The sequence below is a fragment of the Xiphophorus hellerii genome, chromosome 22, assembly GCF_003331165.1.
Source record: "Xiphophorus hellerii strain 12219 chromosome 22, Xiphophorus_hellerii-4.1, whole genome shotgun sequence".
Classification (NCBI taxonomy): Eukaryota; Metazoa; Chordata; class Actinopteri; order Cyprinodontiformes; family Poeciliidae; genus Xiphophorus; species Xiphophorus hellerii.
The window spans coordinates 5,670,093-5,688,085 of NC_045693.1; the positions used below are offsets into that span (position 1 = coordinate 5,670,093).

General features: G+C 42.3%; 1 protein-coding gene across 2 annotated transcripts in view; it reads right to left on the reverse strand.

Moving 5' to 3' along the window:
• inpp5a (inositol polyphosphate-5-phosphatase A) overlaps nt 1-17,437 on the reverse strand; it is a 170,930-nt gene extending 153,493 nt beyond the window's left edge. For both annotated transcript variants that reach the window (XM_032552962.1, XM_032552961.1), the window contains exon 1: nt 16,898-17,437. In XM_032552962.1, coding sequence (XP_032408853.1) covers nt 16,898-16,975 — 78 coding nt within the window. In that variant the 5' untranslated portion in view covers nt 16,976-17,437. The remainder of the gene's footprint in view (nt 1-16,897) is intronic.
• Nucleotides 17,438-17,993: the final 556 nt, after the last annotated feature.

Genomic DNA, 17,993 nt, shown 5'->3' on the forward strand with positions numbered 1-17,993 from the left:
CACACAGAGGCAGATAAACGTGCTCCCGTTTAAGGAGGTACTCGTCTTCCGTTTCCAACAAGCCTCCCGCCGGCCAAATTGGGTAATAAAAAGCCACGGAGCAAGAGAGGTGGAGATGGTGCCATCTGCTCAGAGGGCATGTGGCCGGCCAGCTCCATGGAGTCCTGAAAACGTATGGACGCTAGTCGGTATGCGTTGACAGGCTGCAGGCAAACCGCCAAGACAGCTCTTCAAACGAGTGTGTGCTTACAGGCCAAGTGTGAAGTATACTTTCCTCTATCTATCCTGTCAATCCAGGGACTCCTCACCTTCCTGATTTTCCTAGCTTTCCTCTGAAAGTGACACCAACTTCTAAAAGTTGGTGTCACTTATTAAGGGCACCTCATTTATTTTTATTGAGGTACCATTTACTAATGGCACCTCAATAAAAACATTGATGAAGACAGAAATACTTAAGCACCTATAATGTTTGCCATGGTGGTGATGATAACATAACATATACTGTTTAAGTACTTGACCACTCTTCTTGGCAAAATTTGCAAAAATTTGTCATTTGTTTCTGGCCATTTTAACCAAATTGTTTAATCTAAGAGTTGAAATTTGGACACAACTGGGTGATCGAAATGAGCAATACCCCAAAACACATCAAAATTACATTGGAAAAAACAAGGTAGGCTCATTCAAATGCATAATTTAGAGCTCAATATCAATATGACATGTTGTAACTCATGTAAAATTATTACCAGAACTATGGTTTCTAGGCTTTCAAACACCAAACATGTTCCTTGAAAGAAACTCCTTAGATGGCAGCATTATCTCAACTCAAATTATTAGCTGGGATCTAAAATACTTCATCCATTTTTCACTTTTTTAAGCTTTGAGTGTGGCAAACATCTCAGAGAACACTTTGTAACCACAGGCCAAACAACTTCCAAGGTCCACAAGACTTTTTCTAGCAACAACATAAATATAGGAAAAAAAAGGATGTCCTGGACAAATATGTGCTCCTGACTGAGATCTAAACATAGCCACCAGAAGGGCTACAGAATTGGTGGAGACAAGGGGGGGGGTTGTATTGTTTGAGCTGTCTGCAGTGGAAACTTCACTGTCCACAGTGGAAGAGCGAGAGATAACCTTCGGCAAAGGCCGGCAGAGATAAGGCAGTGAGAGGAACCAAGCAAACAACAATAGAGGTATGCTTGCTGGAAAACTGGCAGAAAGCCCCTGTGTCCTTTCAAAACACACCGGAAATCATTTGGGGAGTGGTCACTCTGGTTCACCATGGGGAAACATCAGCAGCACTTCATAGGACTGCTGATGTTTGAGAGCAGCTTTAAAAAGGCCAGTAAAGCCTTTGTATCTCCAGCAGTGAAGGTATAAAGATGGACATAAGATCTTTATCTTTAAACAGATATTTAAACTACCTGTTTAAATATTAGCTTCACAGACACAAACAACCCAATGGCGGAGCTCCATCGAGATGAGCTTCCCAGCTGCAAAGTTCTTCTACAAATGGCTCAGTCAGACACTAAAAAGTGAAGCAACAAAACTAACTTGTTGCAACCTACCTGTTGATGTTGTTATAAAAGAAAATTGTACGCAAAATTACCAGCAAGCCAGAAACACTACAGAGCTGCTGCTGAGTATCTGCATGAACCAGATCCTTGTTTACACTGTAAAAAATATGATTTGTGTGCCACAGATCCATGTTAGCTTTGAAATATTTACCTTAGGATAGAATGAACCTGTATTTATCTCTCAACAGCAAACTGACAGACGAACTAAAGATAAACACTGCAAAGTTCCATAAAGGTGAATAGATAGAAGCATCCATATTAAAACTAAGTAAAAAAATTAATTTGCCATTTCTAATGAGTCAAGAAAAGCGCAAAGTTTAAAAGAGTCTGCTAAAAAGAAAACAAGTTTATTTATTTATTTTACCTTTCAACCCATCTGTTAAGCAACATTCTGCCAGATTAAAAAAAATATTGGCAATAATTGTGTGGAAATTTCAGTGAATGTATCTTTATACACAGTTGCAGTTTATTTAAATGTTTCTAGGTGGAGCAAAAACAAATAAATGTGAAACTAAAATCTCTTGAAATCCCAACGTTGTACTTTAATAGGAGCCAAGAAATCAACTTTCTATGTTCAACAGCTGAAACAAGAAACATCATCACTATTGTTTTGGTAAATAATAAGCCTAAATAGGCTTTTCTGTGTTATTACACGCTGTTAACGTAATCCTCCATCATCTCTGTTTGCGACGCATTCAACTGTTCTAGGCCGTAATTTTCCCCCAAAGCGTGGCTGAGAGTGGGAGACTAATGATGGCGTGACTAAAGCAGGCACCAAACTCCAACTCTGCAGCAGCTTGATGGGGAGCAACGCCCAGTGCCACCGCCACCCCCTGCGGCTTCTCACCCTCCGTTTGCATGTGCGGGAAGAAAACGACACGAGCCGTATGGATGCATCACGACCCGGCGACAAGAGCAGCAGCCACAAAACAAATTTTTAATGTTCCACATAAATTATTTGCATGACTTTAGGGAGCAATGCACACTTTTCTTTCTCCATAGAGTAAATATGAATGCAACCGATAAACTACTTAACCGATTAATCTCACCGACGGTTAACTGATTAATAAGATAGAAAAAAATTGACATGGTCTAAATACATAAAAAATAAATACATTTTTAAAAATGCTAACAAATAATCCAATTCTTCTCTTAAATAAGAAAATAAACATTTTATTGTCTAAATGACTTGTCAATAAAGTGTAGGGCTGACCTGTTAATTACTTTTTAGATTACTGATTAACAATTGGATATCAAAAGGTGCTAAGCAGGAGATTTTATTTGCATACATTGAATCAGATGAAGCTAAAACTGCAACTTCCTGAGTTTTGGGTAGAACCTATTTACAGATAATGGGGTTTTTATCTTAAATGCAAAATGTACACATATTTTTTGCACAGTTCTGGCTTAATTAATTAATAAGCAAATACCCTTTTTTATAGTCTGCATATTCCAGTTAACAATTAATCGATTACTAAATCAGTTGATTGTTATTTCAATAATCAATTAATCACGATTAATTATTTCAGTCCATTGGAAAATATAGAGATACATCTACAGAGATGGAATACCAGGAGCAGGTATGCAGTAGTTTGTGTATGTTGTTCTAAAATATGGCTTTGCTCTCCTTAAATGGGAAGCAGAGGCAGTGAAATACTGATACTGGCTGGTTGGGAAAAGTTCTTAAGGGAAACCAGACTCAGCTCTGACTGACAGGGGAAATAAACAACGTTTAAACACTGTAACTGCAAGATGCAGGAGCTCTCTTCTAAATTTTAATGTATAGATATGACCCAGTGATACCTGGCATGCATAGAAGCAGAGAAACCCCCGGTGCTCAAAGACACAGTAGGAGTCCGGAGCAGGAAGTCCTAAAAGGCGAAAATGCAGGATAAGGACGGCCTTTACGGGTCTTGGCCTAATGACTTGGCCAGACCAGTCTGTGCTTCTCTTGCTGAAGCCATGGTGGAAACAGAAGCAGCAAAACAATAGCCCCATTCCCAACCAATGACTGTACAAGGACCAGAGAAAATAGACTCCCCCCATCCAAGACTTGAGGTTAAATAAACACCCGTCCAGCTGGGAATGACATATTGACTGTGAATAGGATACAACAGAAGTACAACAACGCAGTTACAGTGTCTTCTAGCACTGGAACTGGAACTATTCTGATGTTTCATCTCCACATTTCTTCCAATTCCAGTGTCTTCTAGCACTGGAACTGGAAGAAATATGGAGATAAAACATCAGGATAGTGATCTCTAGCCACCTGACCATCGCCTTCTTTCATCCTAAAACGTTCTCAGGTTATTGAGTAAACAGTTGCAAAAGGTTTTTCCATTATCCAACAAGTTAAAGTCATTCTGACTAGTTGAACACCTGAGAGTGCTGTAGCAACAAGACAGTTTCCACTTTGGCCTGTTACAATAACAAATTGCTTGCCACCCCTAAAAAAATATTGTGACATCAGAAATAAAATTCTTTTCCAATCAGTGAAAGCACCACACCTTCTTGAGGATGATTGACAGCACTAAGACCCTCCTCCTATCTCTGACTGGTTGTTTCTAGTAAGCACTGGGAGCACTGGTAGAAGGAAGAGGAGCTCAATTTTTTCATAGATTATCTGTCTCACATTAAACTGTCATGAAAAAGTGACTTTCAACAAATATGTAAAAATATATATTTGCAGCGTTAAGACACAATGTGGCTCTTATAAACTTAGAATTACAAATTAAGAATTACCCTTTCATGCATGGTGGTCACTAGCCATTTTCTTGTGCTTCTTGTAGATTTTTATGTTATAAATGCACACAGACCACTGAAGTGGACACTAATACATCATAAAATACACTATCAACTACTGGCCATTCGCTCCAAATGCAAGAAATGATTTTTGTTAAATCTAATATGGCTGACAGACAAAAAAGCATGCCAACCGACCCGGTCCCTCCTTCTACTGTAGACGACTTTTGCAGGTAAAAAAAATATTGTGACATCAGATAACCCCTAAGAACAATACTACTGATCTATTTTTCCAAATAAAAACTTTGTATTTGGAGAAAATTACAATTGATCACCTAAAAAAATAAAATAAAAAAATAAAAACCTTTTACAAAAAATTTTTTCTACCTTTTTTTATGCCTTAAAAAAAATCAAAAAACAAATTTTGAAAAAAATCCTGATACAGAGGATCATAATTCATGCATGAAAGGGTTAATGAACTGCGTTAGTTATTAATCATCAGTCACACTTTCATAATTATCTACCTATTGCCATTTCTCTTTTAGCTGAATTAAAGATAAAAGCTCTTAAAAATCAAAACTTCAAAGCTTTCTTGTATCCACCTTCATCTAATTAACTCAACCTCTGCAGCAGTTGGTTGTAAAGCTTTCTTTTCTTTATTTTTGGGTAACGTGTAGCAGAGTAGCGACCACAGCCTCAATTCACGTCCGGCTTCAGCCACGGCACGAGGCAGCTGCTGAAGAAATTTGGCTTCTGTGGTGATAAAAGAGGTATGAGCGCTCCTGTAATCATTCAGCTTCTGCCGCGTCCCCTCGCCAGCTGCCAAGATAAAACACGGCAGGACAGAGCGAAGCATGAAGATGTGCAGGTGTGAGAGTGTTGACTGTTAACAAACACAGCAAGAGAGAGAGAAACGTCTGAGAAAGTGAAGTGGATGTGCATCTCAGCGAACGTCTGAGGCTCTTAAAGTGTCGCAGTTTGGGTTTACAAGGTGCAGTCGAGCCAAATTCTTCCAATAAACACGGCAGCAGCGAGCTACACAGAACATAAACTGAACTCTATGTAAAAACAGCTTTATGACATGAAGTTAAAACAAGCAACAAAACTACTTCGGTGAGATATTTCACATTCACCAACGGCAAAACAGAAAAGAGAAGATAAATCAAGACTGGGGGTTACAGAGTGTAAAAACATTTAAGTTGAAATATCCCACATGTAAGCTTCAAACACAAATTCATTAATAAGCCACTTTTAGAAGTTCCTTTTCAGAGCAAAATGTCCAAACTATTTATTAAAGTAATCGATTACTCTCTCAAATACTTTTATGATTAATCAAATAAATAAAACCGGCACAAAATACAGATTTTTCATTTAACTACTTAAGTCCTTTTTATACAATATTAGAAACACATTAAAATATGCAAACAAATAATTCCATTGCAATTTTAAATTAAAAAATAAATATTTTATTGGCTAAATAAGGTAATAAAGTTTCCAGGTAAAAATAAAAGCTCAGGTCATCCACAGGGGTGACAGGGATGATCACTTGTTCAACTCGGAGAATTTCAGTCTTATTATGGGTCACAGTGACCCACCCAATCACCAAGGAGATCCAGCTCAGATTAGTCAGACAACGCTCATGCACAGGAGAGGATCTACCCTGATGAATGAATCGCACACAAATGAATCAGTTCACTTAGTTTTGGATGAACTAGGGTAAATTTGGAAAAAGACTGAACTGCCAGAAGAAAGGAGCCAGCTGACATTTGGAACAAAATCCTACGTACAAATGAGACCAAAAAAACTCAAGCATAGAGGTAGAGGGGTGATGATATGGGCTTGTTTTGCAGCCGATCAGGCTCAGCACTTTGTACTGAATGAGTTGACTATTAAATCTACAGAACACCAAAGACAAACAAATATGAACTGACAGCTGAAACTAGACTAAAATTGGGTCACACAGGCCAAAATTCATCCAGGATTATAATAAAGTCAAAACAGAAGGTACTGCAAGCCTAATTATTTTTCCTCCTAAGGACAAAAAACATAAAAGGACTGAAAATATGTTGCAGGTTCTTTGTATCCAAGCCTGGTATTTGTGGGTTCAGGTACCACAACCAGCAGCAAATAGCCGAAGACCATAAATACATGAGATCCCCTTCAAAAACTCTCATAACTGCCTAAACTATGCCTTAATATGCAATAATACACACAGAGGAAACAGTCCTACCATCCAAGCTAGCATCCAAGCTAGCATCCATGCTATTTCTTATCTTGGGGATGAAACCAATCAGCAACAAGAAAAATTATTGCTGCTCCTGGGTATCAAATAGCTTTTGTGCCTCAACTTCCCAAGCTGCTTTTTTTCCCCAAATGTTTTAGATAGGCTCTACAAAATAATCTGCAAATAATTTGGAGTTACGTTCCACAGAAAATCCTAAAATTAAATCCGCAAATTAGAAACTGAGAATAGGCAGTGGTCCACTGTAGTGAATGGATGACAAGAGCATCCCAATTCTTGCATCAATGCTTGTGTTTTTATCTTTAATCAAATTATTGTTAATCCAAAAAAGTATATCAAAGAGTCTGCTGCTAATCACAGCATGTATAAGACAAATATATCAAATGACTGCTAAATCTGCTAAAACAGATCAGTTCATTTCCACCATGCATACACCAATTCTTCACTCATCTTCATTCAATCAAAATGTGAAATCTCACTGTTTACTGCAAAAACTCTTTCAAGTTCAGGCCAATAACCTGAGTTCCCATAAGCTTAAGTGTTTCAGGTTTATAGCTGCATCTTGTGGTGACAGAAAAACAACTTCTGGGAATAAAGAATCAGCCGTAAAGTGGTTTCCATTGACGTTGATCGACGTTCTGCTGGAACGGTGATGAAGAATCAGAAAACCCCCTCAACTCTCAACCTTTCAACCTTTCAACCCGACCTGGTGTGAAGAGGGAGGCTGTGAGAGTCTGGTTCATCGTTCTTTTATAAAATGAACGTTTGCTCCACGTAAAATGTGCTGGGTGGGGCTGTGAACTGACTGCGATACTCGCACCACCCTCTAATTCACAGCTCAGGTGTTTGGAAAGGATGATTTGACGCAGCCAGTCAATCACACAGAGCTAATAATTCAGAATCACAGTCCAGATGCATTTACTCCCTTTTTAAAATCCTAGCTGGCAGTTACAACAAAATGGAAGCAGGGCAGAGCCAACAGAAATAGAAACATCTGATATTTCTTTCGTGAACTTTTCCACTCCTACAGCGTCACGCTGGAAAAAACAGTAACACAGGTACAAATTTAGTCCGTGCAGCAGAGTTTCCCTTTATTGTGTGAATTCTCGACACTCGATCAAACGTCCACATGGCGCCGCTGGACCGAAGCATTGCAACATGAATGCTCAGTTACATTATTCAATAAGGACATTCAACACCATCCACCATGTGACTAAAAGCTGCATTTAGTCTGAAGGATTTATGGCTGCTGCAGAGATAAAAAAGAAAAGACTGGAACTACAAGGTTACATCTAGACAAAGACTTCCTCTCTTTTACAGATGGAAACACATCATATAGCAAAAAGTGTTCACACATGCAGGCGTTTCATTGAAATTAATACACATGTACATATTTATCCAACTCGTGTGAAGAGCGGATCTTGACTGGTCCCATTTTCACCCCCGTTTTCTGAAACTGCTGAGAGTTACTCTGGTTTGATCAAAGGTCACAATCCATCATATTTCATTGGTGACAAGTGTCACAAACTGCAATCAGAAGCAAAATGGATGGAAGTAAGATTTGTACAGTGAACCCCGGGTTTATTGCCACATTTGAATCTGAACAAGTTTGTTTGTTGTAATATTTTCTTGTGATTTTAACAAAGCCAAACCCGAATTGGAAATGTTCGATTTCATTCATCTTTCCACTTCTTCTGCCAAATTGTTTTGTTTCCAGCATGAATTCCCAGATCTGAAACGTTCTGTTTTAATATCACAGAGCTGAACAACTCATCTATAATTTACCAACAGTCAGATCCACCTGTGCAAACAAACTAACACTTAGCCCTCAAGTTCTCAAACTATAACTATATAACTATCTTCAGCTTGGCTCTGTTCTTCAGGTTACTCCATCAGACCTGCAGTCGTTTAACTTCATAACACAACCCTTCATTTATGAAGTTGCTGATTTGTTCTTCTTCCACTTATCTTCCCTGCAAAGCCCAGTAGCCAGCACGGCAGCGACAGCTCCATTAAGACGCTCCATCTATGATTAACGATGCAGAAAAAGATGTTTTACTGTAAGAAAGTGAATTCAGAGGAAGCCATGATTTCAGGAGGTGACAGTTCATGAAACTAAACCAATGTACATGTGTAGCATTTTCTGTTTCCTATTAGCAAACATATATATACAGTATATATATAAATATATATGTATATATATATATATATAAGTAATGTATTAATAATCTATTAATTTCTTTTTTGTATAATACCTCTTAAAGTCTAATAAACTTTAACGTTGTAAAGAATACTTCACTGGAACTGGAAGATATCTTAATTATAAAAAACAAAACACGACAACAAAAAAACAATAAAAACTTACAACCAAAGCTGTTATAAAAATGGATTATGATGTTTCTGTAAGCAAAATTTCCCTTTAAAAAAATATCACCACAATGGAAATTGCACTCATTTAATTTATTATGCAATTAATTGATTAATTGCTTAGTGCGACAGGCTTAGCAATGCCTCAAAATGCTTAACAAATGTTTAGGGAAAGAACAAATCTGAACAAACGTAACATGTCACCGTGTTGAGCAGCACAATTCTACAATCTAAATTTCATTTATCTTACATTAAAATCTATTTTGATGATCGGAAACATTTAGATGTTGGAGTGCAATTACGTTTTCACAGCACTTTAGTTCACATGAATCATGATATGGTCAAGACAAACTAGAAGAACAGGAAGCCAGGGGTGAAGCTGTGAGCACAGGTGACAGATCTCATGTTTAACTGGGGCAACATAAATTACATTTAACAGATTAAATCTTGACTGTTCTAAATACCAAACAAACCAGTTTGCTGTCATTATGAGATCAGCAGCCGCCGCCTGAGGGAAACTGAAACATTATTTAATCAACAACAGAAACAAAAGTTGAAATAAGCACATTGCAGCCGACTTCTTCCTACAGGCAATGACACAGCTGTCTGCTTGAACGGCTATCTCCCTCCGCTGCTGATTGGAAACTTACCATCTACCATAAATAGGCAGCACAAAACTGTTCTGGCCGATACAATACGAGTAGAGGATGGTCTGCATCAATTTGAGTCATGCAAAAGCAAAAATAAACAGAAAATGAAAAGCTACAAAAGCCAGAAACTTCAAACTGTCTTATTTATGTATTTTTTGTATTATAATACCTTGAAGTTGGTGCATTTTTGCATTTTGAAGAAGCTTAAATAATTCATCTGCAATGCAGGTAGATGAGGAAAGCTGCATGGAGGCACCGCTGACTGAACTGAGCGCTATCTGTGTGAGACATCTCTGGTTTATAGAGAAAAGCTCAACAACTGCACACCACCTGGTAACAATGTAAACTGGTAAAAAAGAATGCTGCTGATCGATTAGCTTTAAAACAGCTCATCATAAGAATATAAATCCTGACATCATAGATACAGGATGCTTTAATTTGCTCCCAAAAGATGAATGATAGACTTTGTCTTACCTGCAGTTTGCAGCAGGTGGAAAGAACCAACATGACTTTGCATTCACTGGGGCTTAATTCACGCTTTTGAGTCAAACCTCGACTATTCTGATTACTGAATATGATAAGAATACTGACAGCAACACCAGAAATAGCACTGAAAATAAACTGGAAAAAAATAGTTATTAGATTTTGTGATGGGAAAAAAAGTTTTAGATCATAAATGGGGATAATCTCAAAATAACTTCATTTTCTTCTGGTTTCCAACCCACTGTCTCTGTTAAAAAATTGCAGAATGATGAGGTTGATAACCAGCATGCACTGTAAGGATGGGCGATACGGACTTAAAGTTTTATCACAATATTTTGTGGTATTATTGTGACAATAAAGATGACTGTGTGTCACAGCAATTGTAGTCCCACAAACACAAATAAAGTGCTCTTGTAAAACATTCCTATTTATAATGTGCTTCTTTAAGACATCAGCCACATAAAAAAGTATAATTTGTGTCACTACACTGCGACTGTATTTTTAAATTTATTGATGCCATTATTGACCAAATAATAGAGAAGACAGTAAAACTATCAATACTACAATAGGGACGGTTTTGGGAGGTTCTAAGCATCGTTAATTGAAATTTATTGCAACAATAAATCAAAATTCTTATGATATATGTATCACAATAAACGACACTATAAATGCTCAGCCCTAATCGAACGTACGTATCAGAAAAATGGAGAGATCCCCCATCCAATTCTTCAGTTTCGTGCGTCTGGTAAGGCACAGAGCCACTAGTGTTTGTTACGTTTGATCGTTGTCGGCAAATGTGCTTCCATCTACATTTAAAGCACATCAAGTCTTCTTGGGAACAGCCAAAAACCACCTAAAGATGAGCATTTATCATGATAAATTTCTTATAATATTAATAACAATGTTGATTTATTTTTGTCACAATAAACTCCAGTTAAATTCCAGCTATAAAAGCTCTCCATATTGTCTAAAGAATTTTTTTTTCCAGTTTTGCCTTTTCCATCAACCTTTTCTAATGTGAACGTGGATGGAAACGCGGCTTAGAATAGAAGTGAAAGGGAAAAATATTTTCCTATTTATTTTTTGTCAAATTAGGGTCAACCACTCCTCCATGGGCTGCCACCTTATCGTGGTGGAGGGGTTTGAGTGTCCCAATGATCCTAGGAGCTATGCTGTCTGGGGCTTCATGCCCCTGGTAGGGTCACCCAAGGCAGACAGGTCCTAGGTGAGGGACCAGACAAAGAGCAGCCCAAAGACCCCAATGATGAAGGAAAACTTTGGACTTGGTGTTCCCTCGCCCGGACGCGGGTCACCGGGGCCCCACTCTGGAGCCAGGCCTGGAGGGGGGGCACGATGGCGAGCGTCTGGTGGCCGGGCTTTTACCCATGGAGCCCGGCCGGGCTCAGCCCGAAGAGGAAACATGGGCCCCCCCTCCCATGGGCCCACCACCCGTGGGAGGGGCCAAAGGGGTCGGGTGCAGTGTGGGATGGGTGGCAGCAGAGGGAGGGGACCCTGGCGGTCCGATCCTCGGTTGCAGAAACTGGCTCTTGGGACGTGGAATGTCACCTCTCTGGTGGGGAAGGAGCCGGAGCTAGTGCGTGAGGTCGAGAGGTTCCGGCTAGAAATAGTCGGTCTCACCTCGACGCACGGCTCTGGTTCTGGAACCAGTCTCCTTGAGAGGGGCTGGACATACTTCCACTCTGGAGTTGCCCAAGGTGAGAGGCGTCGGGCAGGAGTGGGCATACTTGTTGCTCCCCATCTCGGCGCCTGTACGTTGGGGTTTACCCCGGTGAACGAGAGGGTAGCATCCCTCCGCCTACGGGTGGGGGGACGGGTTCTGACTGTCGTTTGTGCTTACGGGCCGAACGACAGTTCAGATTACCCACCCTTTTTGGAGTCCTTAGAGGGGGTACTGGAGAGTGCTCCTCCTGGGGACTCCCTTGTTCTGCTGGGGGACTTCAATGCTCACGTGGGCAATGACAGTGAGACCTGGAGGGGCGTGGTTGGGAGGAACGGCCCGCCCGACCTGAACTCGAGCGGTGTTCTGTTGCTGGACTTCTGTGCTCGCCATGGATTGTCCATAACGAACACCATGTTCAAGCATAAGGGTGTCCATATGTGCACTTGGCACCAGGACACCCTAGGCCGCAGTTCGATGATCGACTTTGTCATCGTTTCATCGGATCTGCGGCCGTATGTCTTGGACACTCGGGTGAAGAGAGGTGCGGAGCTGTCCACTGACCACTACCTGGTGGTGAGTTGGCTCCGGTGGTGGGGGCGAAAGCCGGTCAGACCTGGCAGGCCCAAACGTGTTGTGAGGGTCTGCTGGGAACGTCTGGCGGAATCCCCTGTGAGACGGAGCTTTAACTCCCATCTCCGGCAAAACTTCGAACACGTCCCGGGGGAGGTGGGGGACATGGAGTCTGAGTGGACCGTGTTCCGTGCCTCCATTGTCGAGGCGGCCGATCGGAGCTGTGGCCGCAAGGTTGTCGGTGCCTGTCGCGGCGGCAACCCTCGAACCCGCTGGTGGACACCTTCGGTGAGGGATGCCGTCAGGCTGAAGAAGGAGTCCTATCGGGCCTTTTTGGCCTGTGGGACTCCGGAAGCAGCTGATGGGTACCGGCGGGCGAAGCGGCATGCGGCTCGGGCGGTTGCTGAGGCAAAAACCCGGGCGTGGGAGGAGTTTGGAGAGGCCATGGAGAAAGACTTCCGTACGGCTTCGAGGCGATTCTGGTCCACCATCCGGCGTCTCAGGGGGGGGAAGCGGTGCAGCACCAACACTGTTTATAGTGGGGATGGTGTGCTGCTGACCTCTACTCGGGACGTTGTGGGCCGGTGGGCAGAGTACTTCGAAGACCTCCTCAATCCCACCAACATGCCTTCCACTGAGGAAGCGGAGCCTGGGGACTCTGGGTTGGGCTCTCCAATCTCTGGGGACGAGGTCGCCGAGGTGGTTAAAAAGCTCCTCGGTGGCAGGGCCCCGGGGGTGGATGAGATCCGCCCGGAGTTTCTTAAGGCTCTGGATGTTGTAGGGTTGTGTTGGTTGACGCGACTCTGCAATGTCGCATGGACATCGGGGGCAGTTCCCCTGGATTGGCAGACTGGGGTGGTGGTCCCCCTGTTCAAAAAGGGGGACCGGAGGGTGTGCTCCAATTATAGAGGGGTCACACTCTTAAGCCTCCCTGGCAAGGTCTATTCAGGGGTCCTGGAGAGGAGGGTCCGTCGGATAGTCGAACCTCGGATTCAGGAAGAGCAGTGTGGTTTTCGTCCTGGTCGTGGAACGCTGGACCAGCTCTACACCCTCGGCAGGGTCCTGGAGGGTGCATGGGAGTTCGCCCAACCAGTCTACATGTGTTTTGTGGACCTGGAGAAGGCGTTCGACCGTGTCCCTCGGGGAGCCCTGTGGGGGGTTCTCCGGGAGTATGGGGTACCGGGCCCTTTGATACGGGCTGTCAGGTCCCTGTATGACCGGTGTCAGAGTCTGGTCCGCATTGCCGGCAGTAAGTCGGGCTCGTTTCCGGTGAGAGTTGGACTCCGCCAGGGCTGCCCTTTGTCACCGATTCTGTTCATCACTTTCATGGACAGAATTTCTAGGCGCAGCCAAGGTGTTGAGGGGATCCGATTTGGTGGCCTTAGGATCTCATCTCTGCTTTTTGCAGACGATGTGGTCCTTTTGGCTTCATCAGATCGTGATCTGCAGCTCTCGCTGGAGCGGTTCGCAGCCGAGTGTGACGCGGCCGGGATGAGGATCAGTGCCTCCAAATCCGAGGCCATGGTCTTGAGCCGGAAAAGGGTAGAGTGCCTTCTCCGGGTCAGGGGGGGTGTCCTGCCCCAAGTGGAGGAGTTTAAGTATCTCGGGATCTTGTTCACGAATGGGGGAAGAAGGGAGCGGGAGATCGACAGGCGGATTGGCGCAGCGTCTGCTGTCAAGCGGGCGCTGTACCGGTCCGTCGTGGTGAAGAGAGAGCTGAGCCAAAAAGCGAAGCTCTCGATTTACCGGTCGATCTACGTTCCCACCCTCATCTATGGTCATGAGCTTTGGGTCATGACCGAAAGAACGAGATCGCGGATACAAGCGGCCGAAATGGGTTTTCTCCGTAGGGTGGCTGGGCTCTCCCTTAGAGATAGGGTGAGAAGCTCAGTCATCCGGGAGGGACTCAGAGTAGAGCCGCTGCTCCTTCACATCGAGAGGAGCCAGTTGAGGTGGCTCGGGCATCTGGTCAGGATGCCTCCTAGACGCCTCCCTGGTGAGGTGTTCCGGGCACGTCCCACCGGGAGGAGGCCCCGGGGAAGACCCAGGACACGCTGGAGGGACTATGTCTCTCGGCTGGCCTGGGAACGCCTCGGGATTCCCCCGGAGGAGCTAGAAGAAGTGGCTGGGGAGAGGGAAGTCTGGGCCTCCCTTCTGAAGCTGCTACCCCCGCGACCCGACCTCGGATAAGCGGAAGAAGATGGATGGATGGATGGATGGAGGGTCAACCAGTCCCGCTTCACACAGCGCATCAGAGTGCTAATAATAGAAACAGCTTTTAAAGACAAAGAATTCATTCAGCCCACAGATTCATCACAAGGGGTACCAACGCATCAGACTGCAGTTTGCCTTAAGTGTGAGCAGCTCACCCACTCATCGCAGGAATCATGTTCAAATATGCACTTTTGGCTAAGTCGCTTATTAGTCTAGAGAAGGAAAAAAGGAAAAAACGACAGCCAAAACATGATGCTGGTGAGAGGCGAGCTATTTATAGGCTTACTCCAGTGCTGGAGACAGCTCTTCCCTTATGTTTGGGATCGGCGTTTCACATGAGTGAGAGGAGGAAAGAGGAGGAGGAGGCTGGCTCTGAAAGTTGAACTGCTGTAATTCCCTGAGTTCTGCTTCGCATCCTTAATGCAGAATGATCAGAACCAAGAGAGTTTCTGAAGACAAACTGCAGAGAAAACTCAACAAATCGCTCCGACACTCCACAGGAGGCCAGATTTTATACAGAGCACACTTTTTATTTCTAAAATAAAAATACTCTGCAGCTGGTTGGTCTGTGCTGTGGGGCGGGGGTCATTTGTGGCCCTTAACATGATTTTATTTGTCCCCAGACCATAAGTCAAGAATGGGGGAAAAAAAGAAAATAAAAGACAAAGCAAGAAAATCTGGAAATTGCCTGTCTGTTTTTTCTAATAAGGCAACAGTTTGAACCCCTTAAAAATATACAGATTTGGTACAAATTTAATTTATATTTTAGCAGATAAATCTAAAATACAAAAATAAAAATGTTACTAATTTTTGTATTTTTAATTGAATGAATTGTGTGGTCCACCAGTAGTTTGAATTTACCAGCTTTGGCCCCTGATGTTAAAAAAGTGGAGTAGTTATAGGAAATACCAGGTCTTGGAAAAGTACTCAACTTTTTCATCGTTTCATTTTTGGTTTTGTAGAAGTCGCATGTGAGATTTTTACATACTATATAATGTTGCATTAAATGCCAAAAGAATAAATTGGGAGTTATTGGTTCAAAATATGACAAAAATGTGAAACTTTATTATTTTAGGATTATAAGTGTATATTTTCTTCACAGACAGCTCCATGGAGGAACTGAGATATACTTATATATATATATATATATATATATATACACACCACACACAAATATGGGTGGTAATGATTAATTATCCCTCTAGATACAAGTCTGAAACTGTTTATGAGTAACACCCCAGGTCGGGATTCGAACCCAGGACCTTCTTGCTGCAAAACAAAAGACCAATCTGTCCCATGGTTTATCTCCACACAGCATTATGCTGCCATCACCATGTTTCACCATGAGGACAGTGTCTTCAGAGTGATGTATAATGTTGCTTAAAAGTTATTTACTTTTTTAAATTATCTTAATGTACAAATTGAGTTTATCAGTGTCACCATATTGTCGAAAATTGTATCGTCTTCCATTCATCGTCATAAATTTATCATGATAAGATTTTGATTTATTGTTGTCACAATAAGTTCCGATCTATGATGTTTAAAAACCCCTAAAACTCTCTGTATGCTCAGGTTTGTTATGTGTAGTATTTTTTTCCACTATTTGATCAATAAAGGTGTTTCAATAAATATGAGAATATGGTTAAATGTGTGCATTTTAGTGATAGAAAACACACTTTTTTAAAGACGCATATTACAAATGCTATGCTTTTTAAGAGCAGTATTTGTTCTTGTGAGGCTGCAATGCAGTCACAGCCAAAAAGTTAACTAAAAAAACTTAACAGTTTGTGTCGTCACTTTTATTGTTGTCACAACTATACCACAAAATATCACGATAAAACTTTAAATCCGTATCGCCTAACCATACCGCAAACCCACAAAAACATTCAAAACAGCTAGACAGGGTATAGAAATGGAAAGAAAATGTTTGATTATTTCTTAAAATTTGTATTAAATGTGGTCTAATTCATAAGCTTGTCTTCTTCTGTGTCTTCCTTTGGATATCCATATACATTTCAAAGGAAGGAGAATATATTTCCACATTTATCTGAACTGTTAGAGTACATGTTAGCGACTTATTTGCAGAAACATAGAGCTACTGCATATATAGTCTACTTAAGCTATAAGGTTTATATTTAAAGTAGATTTCTAGATGCTTTTTTCTTCAAATGTCGCAACATTTTATTTACCAGAGCGCATATACATCCTGGGACATGTGTCCTGGGAAACCGGCGACGCCTATATAGGTGATACTATAACGGTCCGAGTCGTGACAACGTCACACGTTATTTAGCATAACCTGGGCACAGCGTGGACTGCGTGGGGGCGAAAACAAAAACCACTGAGTGTGTTTATCAACAGAGACACTCACATCTTCGAACAGGGATCCAACGTTGGCTGTCACCAGCAGTATTTTTGCGCCCTGCTCTGCTATCCGTCTTGCCATCATGGTTCTCCGGGTGCAGGAGGCTCGGCAGGGGAGACTCTGACGGCGGACTTTGTAGGCTCAAAGAGGCGCTTGAAACGAACCAGGAGGAGGGTCGACGGCTGTGTTCGGGAAAGCGGTTAAAACGCGGGGAACCTGCGCTTGAAGCCGGGGTTGTTGCTGCTGCGGAGGCTCGGCTGGAGCATATTTTTTTTCTCCTCTCTCCTCAGCAGTGGCCGTGCATCTAACCAGGAGTTGTTGCTTGCGGTGACAGAGGCTCCGTGTTCTGCGGCGGCGGCTGCTGCTGCGTCTCGCGCTACTTTTCCACGCTCAGGGCCATCGTGAAAAGTTTCCCGTTTTAATCCACGGTGAGCGCCTGGATGGCTTCAGCGGGGAAGCCTTTCCAACCTTTTTGAGCTGTGTAAAAAACTCCCCCTCCTGAAGCTGGACGCCGTGCCAGGACCGTAGCCTTCACCGTTAGCAGAGGATAGGCTGAAGTCCTTCGCTGCTCTGACGTCACCGTGCCAATGGAAACACGGGACTCTCTTAAAGGGCCCGCGCACCGTAAACACAGGATCCCCCCTCAGCCACCGCCTCGACGTCATTCATTATCGGACAGGGCGCCATTGAATTGGGCTATCCCAATTTGTATTTATACAACATCTTTTTATACCATTGGTATTTAATTCAAACTCAATGAGGTCCGGTTATTACGATTTCAGTCCAACTTTTGTCTCTTACAGAGGTGGGTAGAGAATCCAAAAAACTGTAATCAAGTACTACTGAAACATATTTTTACTCAAGTTATGCTAAAAAAGTAGCCATCCAAAAAAGTCAAAGTAAAAAAGTACTTGGTAAAAGGTGATCAAAACATTTTAAAAATAATTTACAATTAGCTCAATTGCTCAATGTGTATTTGCTTCATAAATCAATAAATAAATCATTAAGAATAAATCATTTTTAGAACAACCTTAACAGGACAGTTCAATCATGACTATCATGAGAGAAAAAATTATTAAGAAAAAAGAAATATTTAATGGCT